The following is a 20,704-nucleotide window of genomic DNA, read 5'->3' on the forward strand; positions in this document are numbered from 1 at the left end:
TCAACCTGGCTAATGAAATGATGTCTATTTCTCTATTTCGCCCTCTAGTGGAATAAGATATTAGCACTTTTTTTAAATAAAAAAAAATTTCCGTTCAATTATAAGCTCATTTTTTTATTTTTTATTTTAGAACACAAATTTAATACTGATTAGGTGGGTTAGATTAGAGCGTTGATCTAGCCAGACCCGGTGTGTAGTACGTATCGATGCTTGACACACCTCGACTTGAACATTTCGGCGCGGGATTGAAATGATCGGACCTTGATTTCACAAAATAAAAACCAGTAGGGGTTTTTCCTCAAGCAGTGGAAGGGAAAACCAGTGACCTCAGTGGCAGAGCAACATCCTGTCATGTGTATTTCGTCAGGCTAGAATCCCTAATTTGGGTGCTTTGTAGTTCTTTCAAGGTGTAAACAAAAGAAATGTATGCTCGTTAACCCCAACAACGATCGCAACGATACACTGCGCATGCCTGACATCCTATACGGTGGTACTGGCAGGCACGCGACATCCTTCGACACGAGGATACAGGACAGGGAACGAGCAAGAGACCATTGAGCTAAAACAACTATTCACCCAGTGCGGTCTAAAGATGCACTAGGAGATTCCTGCACACTTTCTGATATAAAAAGCAAAGCGCTACATGCAAGATGACCTATGAAGAGTCTATATGTTTTATAATATATACATATATATACAAACATTATGCTTATATCATAATGTATCATAATGATATATTAAGCTTATATCTAAGCTTAAAATACAAGCCGGTAGGACGGCATGCACAATTTCATGACACGAGCACCTTTACTCTGTGGAGAGAGATCTATTCTGGGGGAAAAAGCAAAGTGTATCCTAAAAATAAGAGCTGTCAGATGTCATATCCACTCCGAGTGCAGTGCAGCTACAGCCAATACAGCAAACGGTTCAGAACGTGATGCAGTGGTGGTGGTAGGAGTGGGGCGCGAGAGTGAGGAGCTATAGGGCAAAAGAGACACGGGTGCTCCTGCGCTGATGAACCTGGCTCAGTCCAGTACCTACCAAGTGGGCCTGGGGTGCGAGAGGAGGATGTACTGGACACACACACACTGTGCTGCTGCTTCAAGAACGGACTGTCCAAGCGGCCTGGTAAACAAGGAGACAGGGAGCCCAGGGAGGGACACACAGACGGAGACGCACAGGCATGCGGAACACACAAAGGAAAAGCCGGGACAAGATGAAGACGATGAAAGGAAGAATGAAAGAATGCGAGGAGGTTTTAGAGACAGAGAAAGATCGGGGAGGACGAATGGACGTGCGTTAGTGGACGGAGGGTCACATGAGCGACGATTTTTTATTTTTCAGCAGGGTAAGATTGAGGGTGGAGGACAGGTCCAGGATCATCGTACGACATGAAATGCATCAACCCAAAATAAATACGAATGAATAAACAAGTACATGGAATGAATAGCGGAATATGGAAAATATCAGGAGGGAAAAGGGGAAGAGAAAGGAAGAGGGGAAAAAAAAAAAAGCTGTTAGTTCTACGTGTTCACACCCTGCAAAAATAGTACGACTGTCAGGCAGTCTGCTGAGAGCGCTCTCTAGAGACGCGGACTGTAGCGCTCGCTGAAACAGAGCCGCTTTAAACCGAGACAGACTGTTAAACGTTCACGCCCGTGTTTAATCCAGACGCTCGGTTTAATCTCGCGCGTCTCTGGATCATACGGACGGACGTCAGCGCCGTCTTCTTTCAGATCCGACTCGGGTTAGTCGCGATCTTGAAAGGTAAAGAGAAAATTCCTTTCGAGAGAGAAAATCACAATCGCACTGAAAAGCGAAAACGCAACACGCACGGGCGAGATCATTTTTAATTTGTCCCACGACGACAACACGCCACACACTGAAAAGCATGTCCGAAGAGTTTCCGGTCATATTCGCATTTTAGTCATAATTCGGAAAAGCTTCGGGCTTCAATTCAGGAGAAATCTAGAAATAATAATAAACGACCTAAAAAGGGCGTTCTTTTATATGTACGGCGACGCCTTGTGAGAAACGAGGTCACTGTCGGATTACAGCCACGCCCCCGAGTACAGCTTAGGGCTGTGATTGGACAGTGATTGTGTTTCAGTGTGACATGTTTTCGGGAAGTCGCTCAAGTCTGTCTACTGTATTTCACATAGACACAGTGAAACTCGACGCAGCCGCGTGGATCGCTTTTAACGGTGCTTTTCACGTTTTTTTTTTCACCGAAGAGACGTCAAGAGATGTAATAGCAACTCGGCGAAAGTTTCGCTTCTCGCCGCGGCGCAAACGAAATCGCCCGTGCGTCGCGTTTCACTTTTCCTCCCCCGTACCAGTGTGATTGCTTTTCTATCCGGCATCGAATCTTCTCTACAGAAAAGACAACAAAAAAAAAAACAACAAAAAACAAAGAGATGAGATGTCTTCCTGCAGTCTAACCGTTTTTAAAAATTCCAGTGTCGAGAATACCCGCTACGCGAGGTTACACACGGATATGCTTTAAAATGAGTTTAAAAGTCAAGGATTAGTCCAAGCGGTTTGGATCTAATCTCTACCCACTGCAGGCAGAGATTAGATCGTGGATCAGGATGATTACAGAACAATCATTTTAACGTGCGCTGAGAAGAACACCCGATTATAACGGAAGATGTTTATAGAACGCTGACGTGAATTCTTCTGGGATTTTCGCTTCAAATTGGTAGCTCGGTGGTTAAGACGTCGGACTACTGCTCGGAAGGTCGTGAGTTCAAAATCCCAGCACTACTAAAGAGCTGCCACCGCTGGGCCCTTGAGCGAACCCTCAACTGCTCAGTCGTATAAATGAGATAAACGTAAGTCGCTCTGAATAAGGGCGTCTGCTAGACGCCGTAAATGTACTCGCTGTATTGTTCGAGCGTTTGAAACCATCCTTTATAGTCATTTCTATCTGAAATGTAGTGATGGAACTCCTGCCTCTAGACTTCCTAGGCTAGTTCCTGTAACTCCCTCCAACCGTTTTCACCGTTTTCACCATTTCCCTCTCCCCCGTGGTCTTACCGGTCCTGTGGGAGCTGATGGGTGACGTGTCCAAGCTGCTGGCTACAGCCTTTTCTCTCTGCTTGAAGAACTCTCGAGGGTTGCTCGTGCGCTGGGCGATTATGGCCGCTGCCTCCTGCCGACGAAACCCCCCCCCCCGAAAAAAAACAATAATAATCCTGGTATCTGCAGGATACAACGTCCCAGACAGAGGATATCAAATAATAACGATATGGTACAGGTATAAAACCTCACAGTGTAGTATCAGTACCGGTATCAGTTGCATGTCTGCCTTATGATAATTAGCTGCATCTTTTAACATAAACTCTTCAATCATTTGAACATGTAATAGAGAAATGTATGATTACAGGACAACATCGAAATTGAATAAATTCTTGCCGTCTGTACCTGCTGTAAAGTTGATGATTGGCACATTTGGTAAAGACAAATATAGAGGAAATAAAGGGGGGGGGGGGGGGGAAGAAATGTCCTTGGATTAGCTTAATGATCCAAAACGGATGCTCAAATCCACACAAAAATGGTTCAACGACCACAGAATTCACGCTTACACAAAGTACGAAGTAAAGGGCTACCGATAATAGCGTCGATAAATGTGATTATTTTTTTTTAAAAATCAGACAATTTCTTAGAATCAATTTTCTTCCATTAAAAGTTGAGATCAAGCAAATGAACCTTTACCAAGGGTGCCAATAATTCTAGAACTGACTGTCGCTTTTTATTTATTTATTTTTTTAAACGTTTATTCAAAATGTATCATTTATTATAGGTTAACAGTATGTTAGGAGTTATTTCCACAACAGTTGCCTCATATTGTATAAAATTTTTTTTTTTTTTTTTTTAAAAACAAAAAACCCAGCCACCACCGGAGTGCTATTTCCGTACACCGTCCTAGTCCCGAAACCGTACGAGGAATCCCACTGACCCACATGCAAAGCCCAGAAGTATTTCTGACGCAACAACACAATTTGACCTACATCTAAGCTAGATGTACGTCTCACGGCCGGTACCCGACGAGGGTTTACCCAGAACTTTGTATAGAGGAGAATTTTTATAATAATTTTTTTTTTTTTTTACAATATAAAGGTTGCGATAATTTTAGGGGCCCTGGAACGAACAAATCGACTCACCTCGACCTCGGACTCCTTTTTGTCTTGAGAGAGGTCGTCACAACTGGGCTCTGTCTGAAGAAACAAGAAAAAAAAAAGTGCTGTAGTTTGCAGCAGAGGGCAGCAAAGTGTAGTTTTTCCCCTCAACGTGCCGCTGGACTGTCGAATTGTTTAACCACCAATAATTCTGCTGTACTTTTGTGTGTAGACATGGCGACTATAAAGTTTTATTTATCGATCTGAGAATTACAGCGTGGCCGAGCGAAGAAGACTAAAGCGAGTATGCAAAGCATTACACATTCTTACAACCAGGGGCTGAGGTCGTGACCTGTCTTTGGCCTCCTCTTCTTCTTGCATTTTCTTCCTGTGAAAAGAACACAAAACGATGTTTCCTTTGAAAGAAAAAAAAAAACGTGCAAACGAACGAATGGAGATGTCTGGAGATGTCCTCCAGAGTGCTTGCCTGTGTTCCTCAATCTGCCTCTCCCTCTCACGGTATCTCTTCTCTCTCTCCTCCTGCTCCTTCCTCTCCAGCTCCATCCGCTCGTCTTCGAAGCGTTGCCGCTCTTCTGCTAGTTTCTTTCGTTCCTCCTCCTTCCTCAGCTCTTCTTCCCGCTGTCAGAGAGGATGAAGATGCAAAACGTTGAAGAACTGTCCTAACTACTATACGTATGTAGCATGTGGATGTGATATCATTCATTTTGAAGAACAAAAAAAAAAAGAAGCGCAGGATTGAGCGACAGAGAAAGATGGCGGTATGTGGTGGAGGCTCAGTGCACGCGTCTATCCATGAAATTTCCATCCCAGAATGTGCATGAATCCGCACGTAAACATGTCAGAATTAAGAACTAACTAGGAATCGGATTTGCCGTCCACCTCAGGGGAAAAACTGAACTCTCTTCTTTAAATATCTTATAATCAGTGCAGATCACAAATATAGGCCAGCAATCTGGGCGTTTTTTCCCAAGCCACATTTGAAGGCTAAGCCTCCAGAACCAATTATTGATAATTATCTTATGAGGCCAAATCGTGGCTCTTAAATCCTGCGGCCATGCACTTTAAAATTTTAAATGACAAACATTTCCTCGCTCCGATCTGCATTCATGCAAAAGCTAGGATTATAAAAGATCAGGAACGGCGGGCTAGCACGGGTCGTGCTGATTCACGCCTCGGCTTTAGAGAGCCCTTCCTCAGATCCATCCTCCTCGTGAGCGCAGCCGTGCCGGAATCCGATCTCTACCTTGGCTTGTTCCCAGAACTCTTCCCGGTTGATCCTCTTCATCTCGATTTCCGCGTTCGTTTTCTGGTAGGTGGTGCCCTGTGGGAGGAGAGAAAAACGAAAAAGGAGAAAAACTGTCATCTCATCGGGAGCACGATTAAAGACAGGAGACGGACACGTTTCAAAACGAGGTGCCACGGGGTTCCATTAAAGATCTAGTGACGCGCTAAGAACGGAATAGATTCAGCGCACAAGCCGAAGCGACTTTATGTCGGTTTATCGTGTGGCGAGCGCTACGCTGTCTGTGTTTATTCATTAAGTGGTTAAACGAAGAACGAGGCTGCAGCAGGGATGGAGGTCATGCTGATCTGCGAGATAAACAGGCGGAAAGAGCTGGACAGCTTTAGAAGTGTGTATGAGTCACACTTCGCTGCTTTGGCCGTGCACAGTGAAGAGCATTGATTCCCCCCCCACCCCCGCTCTAACAATGTGGTTAGTAAGAAAATGCTTAAGCACTTCCCTCTGAAACTGAATAGTTACTTATAGATATACAAGAGCACACACACACACACATACACAGTACACACACACACACACACACAAAGGGTTCTCTCGGACCCCGCATCACGTACAACGTGCTCCGCGTTCTCCTCGTCTCTCATTCGCAGGCGGCCGAGCACCGGGCTAGCGCTCGGCCCCGTCCCATTGGTCAATCTCTGCCCGATGGCTGAGGGGTCGATGTCGTCCATGCTGCTGGCATTGATGATGACGTCAACTCCCTGGAGTGAAAGAAATAGAGAAAGAAAAGAGGAGCGAGAGAAAAAAAAAAAAAAAACCATCAACGCAATCCCTGCCAAAGCACGTAACCCTCAGGCCACCCTGTACTGAATAGCAAGGACTCTGTATGTGTAATGTGGCACAGTGGGATCGTGGCAGTGTGTTAATGCAACAGAAAGGACTTCAAAGTATCCGTAGGAGGATAAAAGAGAAAAATAGGTGAATTCAGAGGAAGCTCTCTGAATAAAAATGCAGTGGATGTCCAGTGTGTACCGTAGGAAAGCAGATAAAGCGGCTCATTTGCACAACAAAGCCGCAGTTCAGTGTGCGCTGTAAGATGGATATTTACATAGTACATGCGATATCCGTCAATCAGTACCGTCATCGTAATTATCTCTTATCATCCTTATTGTTCCGTTCGAATAGACCACATCATTTGTTTTTTCAGTTATTTTCTCTGACTGTATTTATTCACCGTACTACAGCGCATTGAGAAATGTATGTAGATCGATTTCCTTTTTTGAATAAACAGTGTTTCTCTTAAAAAGTAAATTTGTTATTAAAGTTACGGGGGGAAAAAAAAGGAAAGTCAGGATCACGAACGTGTTCACACCCTCTACACGGTACACCGTCGAAGCTGCTTCTTGGCAGTGTTTACAGCCGTAAGTCTTCTTCTACGCGATGCTACAAGCTTTGAGGATCCGCTTCCGTTTCTCTCTGCAGAACCTCTCAAACTGTATCGGTTGGGATTGGGAACGTTGCTCTATACCTGTTTTCAGTTCTCTCCGGAGATCTTTTCATTTGGATTCAAGTCCGCGCTCTGGCTGGGCCTTCTTCTGACATCAGGTCACTCTTATGTCGGTCCGGTCTGATGTCCTGTGTGCACTTGAACAGGTTTTTTTCCACATTGTTCTTGTATTGTACGTTGATCACCCTCCGTCAAATCATTCAAGTTTCCCATTCCTCACCGCTGAAAAACATCCCCACGTCGTGATGCTACCACCACCATGTTTCACCGTAGGGATGGAACTGGCGAGACGATGAGTGCTACCTGTTTTATTTCTTCAGATATAAATGTTTGGCAATCAGGACCAAAAGGTGAAATTTGTTTTTCATCAGAATCATAGAATGTTGTGTCATATGTCCTAAGAGTCTTTTATGTGCTTTCTGGAAAACTCCAGCGGGACCACAATAAGGTACAACTGAAGGATAAGGGTCTTGCTCATGGACTCAAAAGGGGCCGCTTGGTGAAGCTAGGATTAGAACTCATGATCTTCTGATCAGTAGGTCAATACCTTAATCACTGCTTCACCTCCAGGACAGTTGAGGGTTAAGGAGGACTTGCTCAAGGGCCCAGCAGTGGCAGCTTGGTAGTTCTGGGATTTGAACTCATGACCGTCCCATCAGTACATCTTACATCAACATCTTAACCACTGAGCTACCACTGTCCCCAAGAGATCTTTCCAATACGTTTTAGTAGATCGCTAGATGCTAGTGGAGCTTGGACTGGAACTCAAAAGTTTGGTTTGCCCTAAAATGGTTAAACAAAAAAAGAAGGGTCTGAGATGTTCTGGCTGTTTTTCCTCCAGAGGCCCTGAGAACCTTGCTAGGATGCATGGTATCATGGACTCCATGATAGGAGCACAAGGATTTTTTTTTAAAATGAGAATCTGGCTGCTCCAGGTTTCCCCGTGACTTTGAGAAGGATAAGCGGTATAGAAGATGGATGGATGGATGGATGGAGAATCTGGCTGCTTCTGCCAACTGGGTCATTGTTGGGTTTTCCAGCAGGACAATGATACGAAACAAATCCACATTGAAACATTTGAATGACCGTGCTTGAAGAGGACAGTCCACATGACAGGACCTAGGTCTCTGGAGGATTTCTCCCACATCCAGGTTGATGAGACGGAGCATATAAAAGGCAGGACCTGTCATTCAGCACTCTCCAATCTCCTCCCACCTCCACTGTAAACACCGTGCAGAAAACCACATTAGTCATCGGCAGACATCATCCTCTTCCTACTACTGGCTGTTATATACAGATCTCCTCCTTGCGCAGACACACTTTGATGACCACCCACGGATTCTATGAATTTTCTCATCTGAACACGCTGAGAAACGGCTCAGACGTGTGATCGACGGCTGAGGAAGAAAGGACTCGTGAAGATGCAACACAGGCAAAAAAAAAAAAAAAACTAGGAGCAGTTATGTCACAGCCTGTAATTTCAGAATACATGATGTGGCACAAAGAAGGCTGATGACATGAACAGGAACAAAACACGACAGGGTTAGAGGTTTAACATAATATTAAAAGTTAAAAAGGTGCAGTGTGTAACGTTTAAAGGTCTTCCTAGACCTAGATCATACAGTATTTATGTGATTTCATAGATCATAAGAATGAAGTGCAGACTACATGATTTCCCAGGCGCTGAATCATTTTGGGGCTCAGTGACAAAGAACAGGGCTGAGAAACACGCGCAGCAGATCTCTGAATCCAGTTTATCATCTGAGGACAGGATGTCAGCACAATAATAACGCTTCTATAAGAAATGATTATTTGGCATGTCAAACCCAAATGGTTCTTACGGTCCCGCCAGGATTTTGCGAGAAATTATGCACAATAAAGCAAAGTCGCAAAAAAATTTGGGCCAAGACGTGTCATGTCACGTCATCACGGCGCACATTCAGCCAACGCCCTCTAGATTCACGTGCGTCGGACACGAGTACAGCTAAAAGGTCTCATTTACCAACAAACATCGCTGCGAAAGCCCGCGCGAAACAATTCCATGCGATTGCGATTTCGCCGATTCGAGTAGTTTTCCATAAAATACAGCCCAAAAAACCTTGCGCGTCACAGAGCAAATTTGGAAAAAAGCTACCGCTTTTTTTCACAAAATCAAGCGTTTTTGGAAATCTGTTACGGAAATCCTGTACGGACTGCCTGTTAGGAACTAAACTAACATAAAAATCAAAACAAACACGGCGCAATTCGTGGTGGAGTACAGTATTTTCCCCCCCTTTTCTTAACACCATACCTCGAGTTCTCTTTACTGCCCGTGTTTCCACCTTTTTCTCGTCTTGCACTCAGGATAAGCTATCTATTCACCTTTTTTCATGGACCAGAAACTAGCCCCGCCCCCAGTTTTGTCAAAAGGTGACTCACAAGCCATAAACAGCTGGTTTTGTGGTAAGGATGCTTATGGGTGTTTTCACAGCACTTCACTTTCGCTTTAAATGTGAAGAGGGCTTTAAAATTTACAAACTGCTCCTTTAAGTACTATACAATCATGCACTTCACACAGACATGGCACGACGTTAACCCGTTTCAGAGGTAGAAAAGAGGTCACTTTACCTTAGCGAGACCCACCTGGAAAAACTCCGCGATGGTGGCTACATGGCTGGCACAGGCACATTTCCTGGCATCAGGGACGTCCTCTCCAACCTGAACATACAGCATAATTATCACCGTTAAGAACACAGGAAGCCAGTCCTCAGGGATCACAATCACACACTCAAGCAGCTGCATAAAAGCGAGGGAAATTACTGACGAACAAGCAGCAGATTGGAGCTCTCAAAGGGCTTTATTTCTCTCTCTCTCTCTCTCTTTTTTTTCTTTCTTTAAACCACCCACAGCCTTTACAAAACTCCGAGATGAATACCATTTTCTCAATTCAGTCGTTAAACACGGTTGCTCATTTTCACCAAGCGGAACGTAACAATTCACCTGGAGTGCACCGAGAGTGTTATATTTATATTTTTGGTCTTTAGCGGTATGATCAGTGCCCATTCAAAAGGAACATCACTCACGCAGACATTACAAACTGATTACAGCGGCCTAAAGAGAGAACCCTCATAATGACCGTGATAAATGTGGGGGTAAGATACCGTCCTCGGCGTGTCAGGTTTAAGAACTACAGCAGCTCGTGGGACATGGTGGGCCGAAATGACGCTTAATCCTGTCCTGCTTGTGCTTAGAAAACACACCGTCACTTAAAACGAGCCATCGGACAAGAGCAACAGAACACCCATACGTTCTCTGAAGAGCAAACGCCGCTCCGCGGCGACACTTCGCCGACTCACCCAGTTGATGAGGATGTAGCGAGGCAGGGCGGACGTCGGCTCCTTCAGGCTGCAGAAGCCGTACATGATGCAGCCGTTGTCGAAGGTGACCATGATTTCAGCCAGGCCGCCGTCTGGGATTCAAGGGCAGAAAGAAAGACGTGAAACTCGTGAAAAGACTTTCTCAAAGTGGCAAAACGCGATCGTGCTGCTCGGTAACAAAACGAGGCAGCAGCTACATTACATCCTAGTGTTGTCTTTTGCAGAATGGAAATCGTATTAGCTCTAGTTAGAGCCGCGCAATTAATCCCGGTTTTAACTGTGATTAAGATTTTGGCGTCCTCAATTAGTTAAACAGGAATGACGGCGATATCGGTGCACTTATACCTAAAGCTCGCTAATTGGATAAATGGTAGACGTTGCTTTTAATTGAGGCATTAAATCACAAGCGATCCATTTATTGGAAGCGAGAAATAACATGGTACATTTACTCTGTTAAACAGAGATGGCACCGGTCTGATCCGACAACAAAACAACACGGTGGTTCGGTTATCTGATCTGAGAAAACATATCGGATATCAGATCCTGTATCGAATAATGAATAAAGATTGGAATTGGGTTTGGAAAAAGAACATTATTTCCTTTTTGAACGTGGAAATGTTTACATATAAAAGAGACTAGACTTATCGTTGGTTAAATTTAATTTTATTATATTTACAATGTGGGCGCACGGTGGCCTAGTGGTTAGCACGTCCGCCTCACACCTCCAGGGTCCGGGGTTCGAGAGACTCGCCGGGTTCGAGAGTCCCGCCGGGGCCACGTGTGTGCGGAGTTTGCATGTTCTCCCCGTGCTGCGGGGGTTTACTCCGGGTACTCCGGTTTCCTCCCCCAGTCCAAAGACATGCATGGTAGGCTGATTGGCATGTCCAAAGTGTCCGTAGTGTATGAATGGTTGTGTGAGTGTGTATGTGATTGTTGCCCTGCGATGGATTGGCACCCTGTCCAGGGTGTACCCCGCCTTGTGCCCGATGCTCCCTGGGATAGGCTCCAGGTTTCCCCGTGACCCTGAAGAAGGAGTAAGCGGTAGAAGATGGATGGATGGATGGATGGATATTTACAATGTAAGTGTGTTTTTTTTTTTGTTTGGAAGAATTTGACTGCGAAGTGCTTTGGTTAAAAAAATCATTTTAAAGCTTGGTCGTTTTTAAAGAAAACAATATTCAGTATCGGTTTCTGTGTCACGTTTACTTTAGTCGTTTCTAAAAATAATTCGTACTTGAGAGAACGGTCTTAATGGAGAGTATTTTGTACTTCAGGCTTCGTTCCTCCAGCTATAGTTTTTCCTCGAATGGCGTCAATTTGGGAATTTCGGGAATTTAGTGCGCCGTGTACGTGGGCTGAAGTACGGCATGGTGTTAGCTTCTACGTATAGGCCGTATGTGTATTCAGAATTAGGCTAGTAGAAATCTGCGGAAAAGTAGAAACCGACGTGCGTTTTGAGAAATGAACAGATGTAATATAAAAGTGACAAATAATAAAAACGAACAGGATTTTACAGTAATTATGTTTACGATTGACATACAATAGCTTACGCTTGTCGTTGAGGTCTAAAATGTTAATTAATTAATTAACTGCAGTTAATATTGGAAACAGTGAAGCACGAGCTATAACAGGGTTCTTCAAATCTGCAGAGTTTCGCTCCAACCTCCAAACTTACCTGCCTGTAATTGTCTGATAATCCTGAAGAGCTTGGTTAGCTTGTTCAGGTGTGTTTGATCTTAGGGTTGGCGCTAAACTCTGCAGGACAGTGGACTCGAAGGACCCCGATCTTGCAAAAAAATAAATGCACCGCTGGTCCATTGTTCTCAATAGCCCCCCATTCTACTCCTACCTTAAACCTGACATACTGGCTATTCCTTTTTAATCAAAAATCAATCAATAAAAGAACAACTGCTTTTCATGACCTGTTCTGTCTCTTCTGCATTCGCACTTTCTGACGCCGACGACACACGGTATTGGGTTACTTCGCTGCATCAAGTGCTATTTTACAGGCTGGCAGAAATGTGCAGTGATTAGCATGATTAAAAACTTTCATTCAAAACTTCTCATTTGTTTATTGACAGCAAAGGGGGAGGGGGGGGTGGGGATGCAATCTGTTCTGTCAGTCTGCATTTTCTATCCCCTGATTTATTATTTTTTCTGCGTAACGGAAAGGGTCTTCAAAAGGCAGAAGTCTGGACACAGCCGATTCCAGAGAGCTCTACACATGAAGAACTCGATATGGAGAAATTTCTGCGTATGAATATCTTTTGAACGTAAACCATAATACAACCATTTTTTGTCACTAAATCGTCCGTAATCTCTATATTAAAAACTTATTATTATCGCTTTAACCGTTAGCCTTAGTTCCACTCAAAAGCTGCAAAGGCTTCTACGTTATCCGCTTTTGCGGAGAGGAAACTTCAGTCCGATGATAAAAGACAAACATCATAGAAGATCCACACTTAGAGTGCATTATAATCCTAGACGAGGTTAAGTGTGTGTCAGGAAGCTGTGTGCGAGCAACCTCCGAAGCCGAAGGATCCGCAGAGTTAATTAGTGGAGCAGACAGTTGGGTTTGTGACTCACTTCCCGTCAGTTGTACTGAAAGCTTAAAAGCTAAATCAGAACCAGACCTAGGCTTCTGGCAGAAGACGTAGAGACACACACACACACACACACACGTCTTACACATGCAGGCGTCTCCCGCAGCTCAGGCTAAAAAGGATAAGGACAAGTCCCAGTCCCTTTGCTAACACTAATGAGTAAAAGTGATTATACCACAGCGTGATTGAATTCTCGAATCTGAAGGTGTTGATTAATTTTCTGCAACATCACAGCTCTGACAGCAGTTCCATATATATATATAATATTAAATCACACTTTAATATATTAACGCGCTTGTTCTAATACATTACCGTTTCAATATTCTCATTCAGAGAGGCTGGTGAGAGAAAAGCGTTTATAGCTGCTGTAACGTAAGCGCTAAGACGACCTAACTCGTCTCGTGGACGCTCCGTGACATTAAATGTAACTATAAAAGGTCCAAAAGATATCTTGGTTTGTGATTTAGTAATAACTTTGAATTTGTAATGGTGTGTAAGTGCTGTTGTAGAATAGGAATAACACATTTTGGAGCGTGCTGTTTTTTATGAAACGAATCCACATCAGGGTAACGGTAACTCTGCTTGGCGTCAAACCGTATCTCACTCCACCTCGTTGTGGATTATCATCCGGTAGCAGCGTGGCCCATTATGTATTATTTCTTGCTTATAATGTGAAGCAGCTCGAGTAATATAATTCCCCTCAACTGGATAAAATAAGCATCTCAATTGTGGTGCAGTCACATCTGGCAACGACGAGACCTTCTGAAAGGTGGCCTTAGATCTCGTCACGTCACCCGGTTCCACCGCACTGATCGATTCCAGGTTTATTCAGCACAGAGAGAGACTCCACACGGATAACCAGACGGCATGTGCAGCGAAAACGCCAGTCACGCTGAACATGATTCTCCCAGCTCTGTTCGGTTATTAACAATAGACAACAATCATCGAACGAAGCTCTCGCGCATCGCTCTGCCCAAACAGATATTTAATGCCGGCAATAATTATGCTAATTGTCATGTAGAAAATGAGCATTATCCGTCACTATGACGGAGTTACCGCAATCGAAGATGTGGCAGAAGTACATTCGGGTAAATTACGGCTGAATGTGACCTACCTCCTGATGATGCCAGCGTCAGATCGTTGCTGTCATCTTCGTATGTGTACAAGGCCCTGGAGAGCACAAAGACAGATCGAAAGACGGTTAGTTACTGCATCGAATACTGGTTTATAAACAGGGCAGTACGGATAGAACAGTCTATCGGGCTCTAGTGTCATTGTAATACGTTCGGCACGTATTGTACTGTAAGCACACTGATCAACGTTATAATCAAACTGTACGGTTCCCGGTGAAATATGGAACGACTACGATTGTTCACAAGGCTGACAACATACCACAAAGGTCCCGACTTACAAAGGTCCTGCTTCACTACGATGGTGAATATACTGCTTATTTGCATGTGCGATCTGATAAATTGTGTAAATGTCGAAGGTGGAGATAACGTACATGTCCTTTAATTGTTCTCTCTAATGTCTACACTAGCCACTTGTACGCGTAACGACACATCAAGTATAACGTCAGCTTATGCCTTATACGAAGACTGAAGTTATATCCGATGTGCGCAAGTGTGTAATATTTACTTCACAGTGAAACTTCACCACAGCGATATTAAAGTCATCATTTCAAACCGTCAGAAACTGTCTATTTCGAAGGACCGAGACATAACTTTGAGGATGTGAGGTTTATTTTTGCCCGCAAAACGGCAGAAACAGGCGTTTACAAATTTAACACCTGCCCATAAGCAGTATTAATTTGTACCTACAGTTATCGCTCATTCTCAGGACTCAGTAAGTCACACTTCCAGTGCGAAATGAATCTATTTGGATCGACTTTGCCCTGTTACCCTGTAAATGCTCTAAGTTGCAAATCTATCAAGGCAAACACGCAAGACGGACAAAACGGCTTGTACTGTAGGTGTTTTTACCGGAGGTTTTCATGGGCTTTAACCGATGGTATTTTGCGCAGCTTTAGTTCAAATAAGTTATAAACTATTTTCAGTTCAGTTCCAAGCACAAAAGCGGTCCGGCATTCTTATATTCTCTCTAAAGCTCAGACACGTCTCGCTTCAGAGAGGCGGAATGAAAAGCCCGCTCCACCGAGGGCAAAAACAGTTCGTTTTAGGTCAAGGATGTTGTTAACCCAGAGGGGAAAAAATGGCATTACTGTCTGCCACGTGGGAGAAACAATATAAAGAATTGCTGTCTGTACTGTACGATGAGTGCTTGTATGGACACTACAGTATACATTATACAGTATATATATATATAGAGAGAGAGAGAGAGCACTGTGACAGAAATATATCTAACAGAAATACGACAGATTCGATATTGCCTAGATACAGCACTGCTTTGATGCCTTGATTGTTTTTGTTTTTTTTGTGGATCTCATTCTCTCATTGCTGTGAGGTGTAGGAGTGTGGTGCTATTCTACGCAGCACAACAAACGCAAGAACAGAAGATCTAATGCACCGGTAGGAAGTATTACGGATGACGGATTCCCAATTCCTCTGGGTTTACTGACTGCATAAATTCTAGTGCGTAATAGCATCATGTTACTGCTCAAAAGCAGGTTTATGATACTGACATGACCGCAGCATAAATACGCATAAATATGCTGCTGGTGATATATAATGCGTCACGTGCAAGTAAACACAGTTTCTGAATTACTGTGTGGTGATCTAGGCCCGTTTCGAAAATGTCATTTCACCCTCTTCAAAATGAATTAATGCCAACCAAGCGAGGGCTGGAAAAGAGAACGGAATGCAGGAAGACGCACAGCCGAAAACGCACCACGTTTACTGATAACGAGTGGTTACCGTACAGTGAAAAACACACCCGTGTGGGCGGGACATATACCTCCTAGAGTGTATTTAATAGACTAGTACAGGAGTCATCTGGAACTAAAAAAAATAATAACGAGAACACCTGAACTAGTTCTCGATGGATGGATGGATGTACTGTATTGATCCACAAGGGGAAATTTAGGATATAGTATTGTACTGACGTCTATAACACCAAGGGACAGGTACACCAATTGTGATTTCAAGGGGACCTGAAGTTCAGCTACAACTGGAGGCAGATCTTTCCTCATTTCCTCATATATTTTAGATAGGTACCTCATTCTCATGGGCAGTAGTTGCTAAATCTGGTTAGAGATTTATTTATAAGTAATGAAGAATACATGAAAAACCAAACATGTCTGTTCAGTGTCGTACTGTACATCACATCTCTGACCAACTGTTCACTTCAACCAACCAATAGAATCCTTCGTTTCCTTCTCATTATTAATTACTAACTGGATCGCTTGCCGATGCATGCAAGCAAATACATCAAGGCACAAAAGTACGTGAAAATAAAGCGCTAACGTGACCTTTCCAACCACACAACAGCCTTAGGATAGAGCTGTAGACCTTTCCGTGTCTAACCCCCCCCCCCCCCCACACACACCCACCCCCGTGGTACTGAATCGATCCGGTTTTCTTGTCTCACCTCGCTCTGGCTGTTTCTCCTATAACTTGTTAATGATCAGCAGCCATGGCCCCGAGGGGAAATCTCACTCACAAACCAAATATAAGTGTTCCCATCAAGCCCTTGGCCTGACTCAACCTTAGCTTATTCCCAGCCTGTCGCCTTGGCCAGAATCCAGCAAGGGCAAACAGATGAAAAAGAAAAACAAGCACATGTGAGCATGTTGGTGAAAGCGTGAGTGAAAGGTTTATGTAAATGTATAGGTGAATAGACGTATTGAAAATAAGGCTATTGGGTAAAAAAAATCTACTTTGCCCAGAATAAAAAAATGAAGGTAGAAATCTACTTGAGTAAAAAAAAATTAAATAAATAAATAAAAAGTATCTACATTTAAACGTATCCAATTTGATCGTGCTTGATCCTACATAACTAGCTAGTTTATTCGTTTAGCTAGCTAGTTTAAGCAATGAGTCTTAAGGTAAATATTCTGCTAACTTGGTGTTCTGGTTAGCTAAACGTTTAATAACCCTTTTGAAGTGAACGCAAAGGCGCATTAGCGATGAAAATCAAGCCTAACTCACTAGCAAATTCAAAATGTAAAAAATAAAATTAACTAGCTAGATAATTCAACAAGCTAATTTACAATATCATAGTAGCTAGCTTTAACAACCTCATTTACAAAACTTAACCAGCTAGCTAATTTCCGATATTTAACTAGCGAGCTAATTTAACAAGCTAATTTAAAATACTTAACTAGCTAGCTAATTTACAATATCATAGTAGCTAGGCTACTAAAACTACTTAGCTGATTTACAGTATTTAACTAGCTGGATAATTCACAACTTTTCACTAGCTTGGTAATTTAACAAGCTAATTTACAACATTTAACCAGCTAGCTAATTTACAATGTTGTAGTAGCTAGCTACTTTAACAACCTATTTTACAAAGTAAAGCTAAGCGAATTTACAAAACGTAAAGTTTTGTAAACATATTTCTTTAGATTTGACGGCAAATTATGAGGTCGATATTTCTTTTCTTTTTTTTTACATCCTGTATGAGCCGATGACCAACAAACAAACAAAACAAAACAAAAACACATCTAAGGAATGAAAAATAGGGACAGAAAAGAAACCTGTCATGGTGTTAGTGATTTGTAATAAGTACGTTGAAGGTCAAAATGTATGTTTTTTTCATCTTGTAAATGTACTTGAGCAAGAGGACGAGTATTCAGTTTCAATAACACAGTGGTGAAATTCAAAAATTGTACTCATGTATAGTAACTGCATACAAGGACTCGAGTATTTTCTACTCTTGTGTCTTTTCCATGTCTTGTGTTAATGAGAAACAAGGCTTTTGTGCTCGAGTAAGCTGTTCAGAGTCTGACACATTAATTATTATATATCAATAGATTTCACTATTTATAGTTTAACTCAGTGAGTGACAGAAATACAGAGGGACTAGCAGAGGCAGAGTTTTCTGCTGGAGTGATATAAATAATTCTCTATTGAAGCAGACTCTTTATTATTCAGAAAAACATCCCCTGACCTAGAAATGCAGCTCAGAAGATCGGTGAGCTCGGAGCGTGGTATGCACAGGGCAGCGAGCGGGGGCCTCCGCCATTGTGCTCCAGTGTGGGAATGATGCTAACATGCTAAATAGTCTGTAGTCTCCAAAGCTCCAAGGACTTTAAAAAAAAAAGAGACGGAAACAGGCTGTAGGCTGTGTACGGAGAAAATAAATACAGCCCAGTGTCTTTCCTCGTTGTTAATTACACCGTGGCTACACGAGGTGCAAGTAAACAGGAGTCACAAAGCCAAAGCAATCAGTCTGGCAGCTTGAAAAAAATGACTTCCATTTCCTGCCGCGTTCGGGATTCATTCATTTTTGATCACGTCATTCACGCCACTCGCCCAAGCATCGTCTACTAATCCGATTGTCACTGAGAGGCTCGCTGTGTCCTGTCAGCCTCGTAAACATATGTGAGAACGCAATCGTTTTTGGGGGGTTTTTTCCCAGAAACCCAAAGCCTACAGCCGACAGCCTCGCAAACCAAAACCACATGTGAAATATGACTCGTATTAATGAGAAACCAGGCTTGTTTTGTGCTTGAGCGCATGATTAAGTAAGTGAGAAGGAGTACACGCTCGCACTCATTACATACCACTTTAATAGGAACAACTGGTCATTCAGGCACGCAGTCAGTCAATGAGCCAATCACGTGGAAGCAGCACAATACATGATATTGAAATGCAGTTAAATGTTCACGTGAATCAAAATAGAAGGAAAAAATGTGATTTTAGTGACTCTGACACAGGCGTGGTTGTTGGTGCTAGACAGGGTGGTTTGTGTGTATTTTGGAAAGTGCTGATCTCCTGGGACTTTTTCCATGCACAAAAGGTTAAAGTTGATGCAGCGTGGTGCGAAAAACAAAAAACACATCTCAGTGCTGATGAGAGAGGGTCGGAGGAGAACGGCCGGACCGCTTCGAGCGGACAGGAAGGCTACGGGAACTCAAATAACCGCACTTTACAACCATGGTGAGCAGAAAAACATCTCAAAACGTCAAACCTTAAGGTGGATGAGCTACTGCAGCAGAAGATCACATCGGACCTCACTTTGCTCCTGCCAGCCAAGAACGGGAATCTGGCACAAGCTCACACAAACCCTATATATATATATATATATATATATATATATTTCAATCATGAAGAGTGGCGAATCGATCATTACGCTAAAAGCACATGTAACCATAGAACCAACAGGGAGACAAACGCAACCAACGTCGTTAATTAACAGTCAACCCTCAAGGTCACCTACACGAGCATTCACTCTGGTGCTGCATGAATACAACGCTGAAATGTACTTCTATTACAGTCTTATATTCATTCAGCAAACTCTATTTGTTTGAAAGAAAGAAATATATATATATATATATATATATATATATATATATATATATGAAGATGTCTAAATCTGAGAATAGAAATCTAATAAATATGCAGATTTTTATTTATTTATTTATTTTTACAGCATTTTATCACAAGGCATGTGGTAATAAAATCATACAACAGCTATCACCTTGCCAGGCAACCTACACACATATATACACACACACACACACTGATTCACTGCCACATTGAAGCAAGTGTGTGTGTGTGTGTGTGTGTGTGTGTGTGTTATATATATATATATATATATATATATATATATATATAAAAACAGCACAAGTCAGCAAAATTACATCCCTTCCCCTAGAGGAATCTCGAAATTAAAAAAAAAAAATCCCTGAATCTGTGATTAAATTAAAAGGAAGCTGACCCAGACGGAACACGAAAAAATTTCTCTCTTTTTTCCCCATGTAAGGAAATGTTTGCACATTAATTGGATTTGTTGGTGACGCCGTTAGCTTGGAGGAAAATCAGAGAGAGATCTGGAGATGGCAAGAAACAGCAGCGATGCTGAAATTTTCCCCTAGTTGCACATTTTAATACGTGCTCTCTTTCCAAGCCGTTGTTCTCTCACACAGCAACGTCAAACACAGCGTTTGTTTACACGGGGTTTCATTGCGCGGCTCACGTCGTTACAGGTCACATGCTGGTCAGATGGTTTTGTTTTGTCTTTGACTAGAACGTGACCTACGGTGTTAAAAAAAAACAAAAAAAAAAAACCAACCAACATGCAGCTTTACAGCTCACGGAGTCGTCACTTCCGATTTCTTTACATTTACAATATTACGACTAGGATTTATAGCATTCGGAACGTCAAGATGTCGATCTTGCAACGTGAAAGTGTGTCCAGCTCTTACTGTAACTGCAGCCTGCAATTTCAATTTCTTTTAGCCAATTTAAATTGAACTGCTAGGCGGATGTAATAGAGGAGTCTTAGCAAACTGGTAATCATTTTACACTTATAGATGTACTACCTGCCAATATGCTCCAAGTCCAGTGCTATGATTACAGTGGACTCCATCGAAGCACTGCAGGCTCAATGGACACACAATACACACTATGCAAACATACCTAGATGGAAATGTTGTTCCTTTTCAAAATGAACAAAACAAAAAAAAACCACCACCACATTTTAAACTTTGAAAACAGACTTCAAGCATTTTTGACTTTTTAAGATGGGGTGGCTGTGCTTCATGCTAGGCCGTGCTTCATGCTAGGCCGTGCTAGAGGCCACCCCAATAAGACAGGATTGGTATTCAGTGTAATGTCATGCAGTAACAAGCAAGTTTTGCCAGTTAACCCTGATGCAAACTATTCCGTTCCCACTAATCACATTATTTGGAGGCATAACATTGGATTTCCTCCGTTCATTATCAGCTACCA

At 42.7% G+C, this 20,704-nt stretch overlaps 1 protein-coding gene across 3 annotated transcripts in view; it reads right to left on the minus strand.

The window, feature by feature from the left end:
• dbn1 (drebrin 1) overlaps positions 1-20,704 on the minus strand; it is a 68,387-nt gene that overhangs the window by 7,737 nt on the left and 39,946 nt on the right. The window contains exons 2-11 of one of the 3 annotated variants that reach the window (XM_053647962.1): positions 13,963-14,018; positions 10,225-10,337; positions 9,512-9,586; positions 5,997-6,143; positions 5,386-5,463; positions 4,609-4,760; positions 4,452-4,509; positions 4,167-4,220; positions 3,040-3,154; positions 1,042-1,125 (exon numbers count right to left, since the gene is read on the minus strand). In XM_053647962.1, coding sequence (XP_053503937.1) covers positions 1,042-1,125; positions 3,040-3,154; positions 4,167-4,220; positions 4,452-4,509; positions 4,609-4,760; positions 5,386-5,463; positions 5,997-6,143; positions 9,512-9,586; positions 10,225-10,337; positions 13,963-14,018 — 932 coding nt within the window. Of the gene's footprint in view, positions 1-1,041; positions 1,126-3,039; positions 3,155-4,166; positions 4,221-4,451; positions 4,510-4,608; positions 4,761-5,385; positions 5,464-5,996; positions 6,144-9,496; positions 9,587-10,224; positions 10,338-13,962; positions 14,019-20,704 lie in introns of all 3 variants that reach the window. The other 2 variants (XM_053647961.1, XM_053647963.1) reach the window with 2 other exon arrangements.

The sequence above is a fragment of the Ictalurus furcatus genome, chromosome 18, assembly GCF_023375685.1.
Source record: "Ictalurus furcatus strain D&B chromosome 18, Billie_1.0, whole genome shotgun sequence".
NCBI classification, from domain to species: Eukaryota; Metazoa; Chordata; class Actinopteri; order Siluriformes; family Ictaluridae; genus Ictalurus; species Ictalurus furcatus.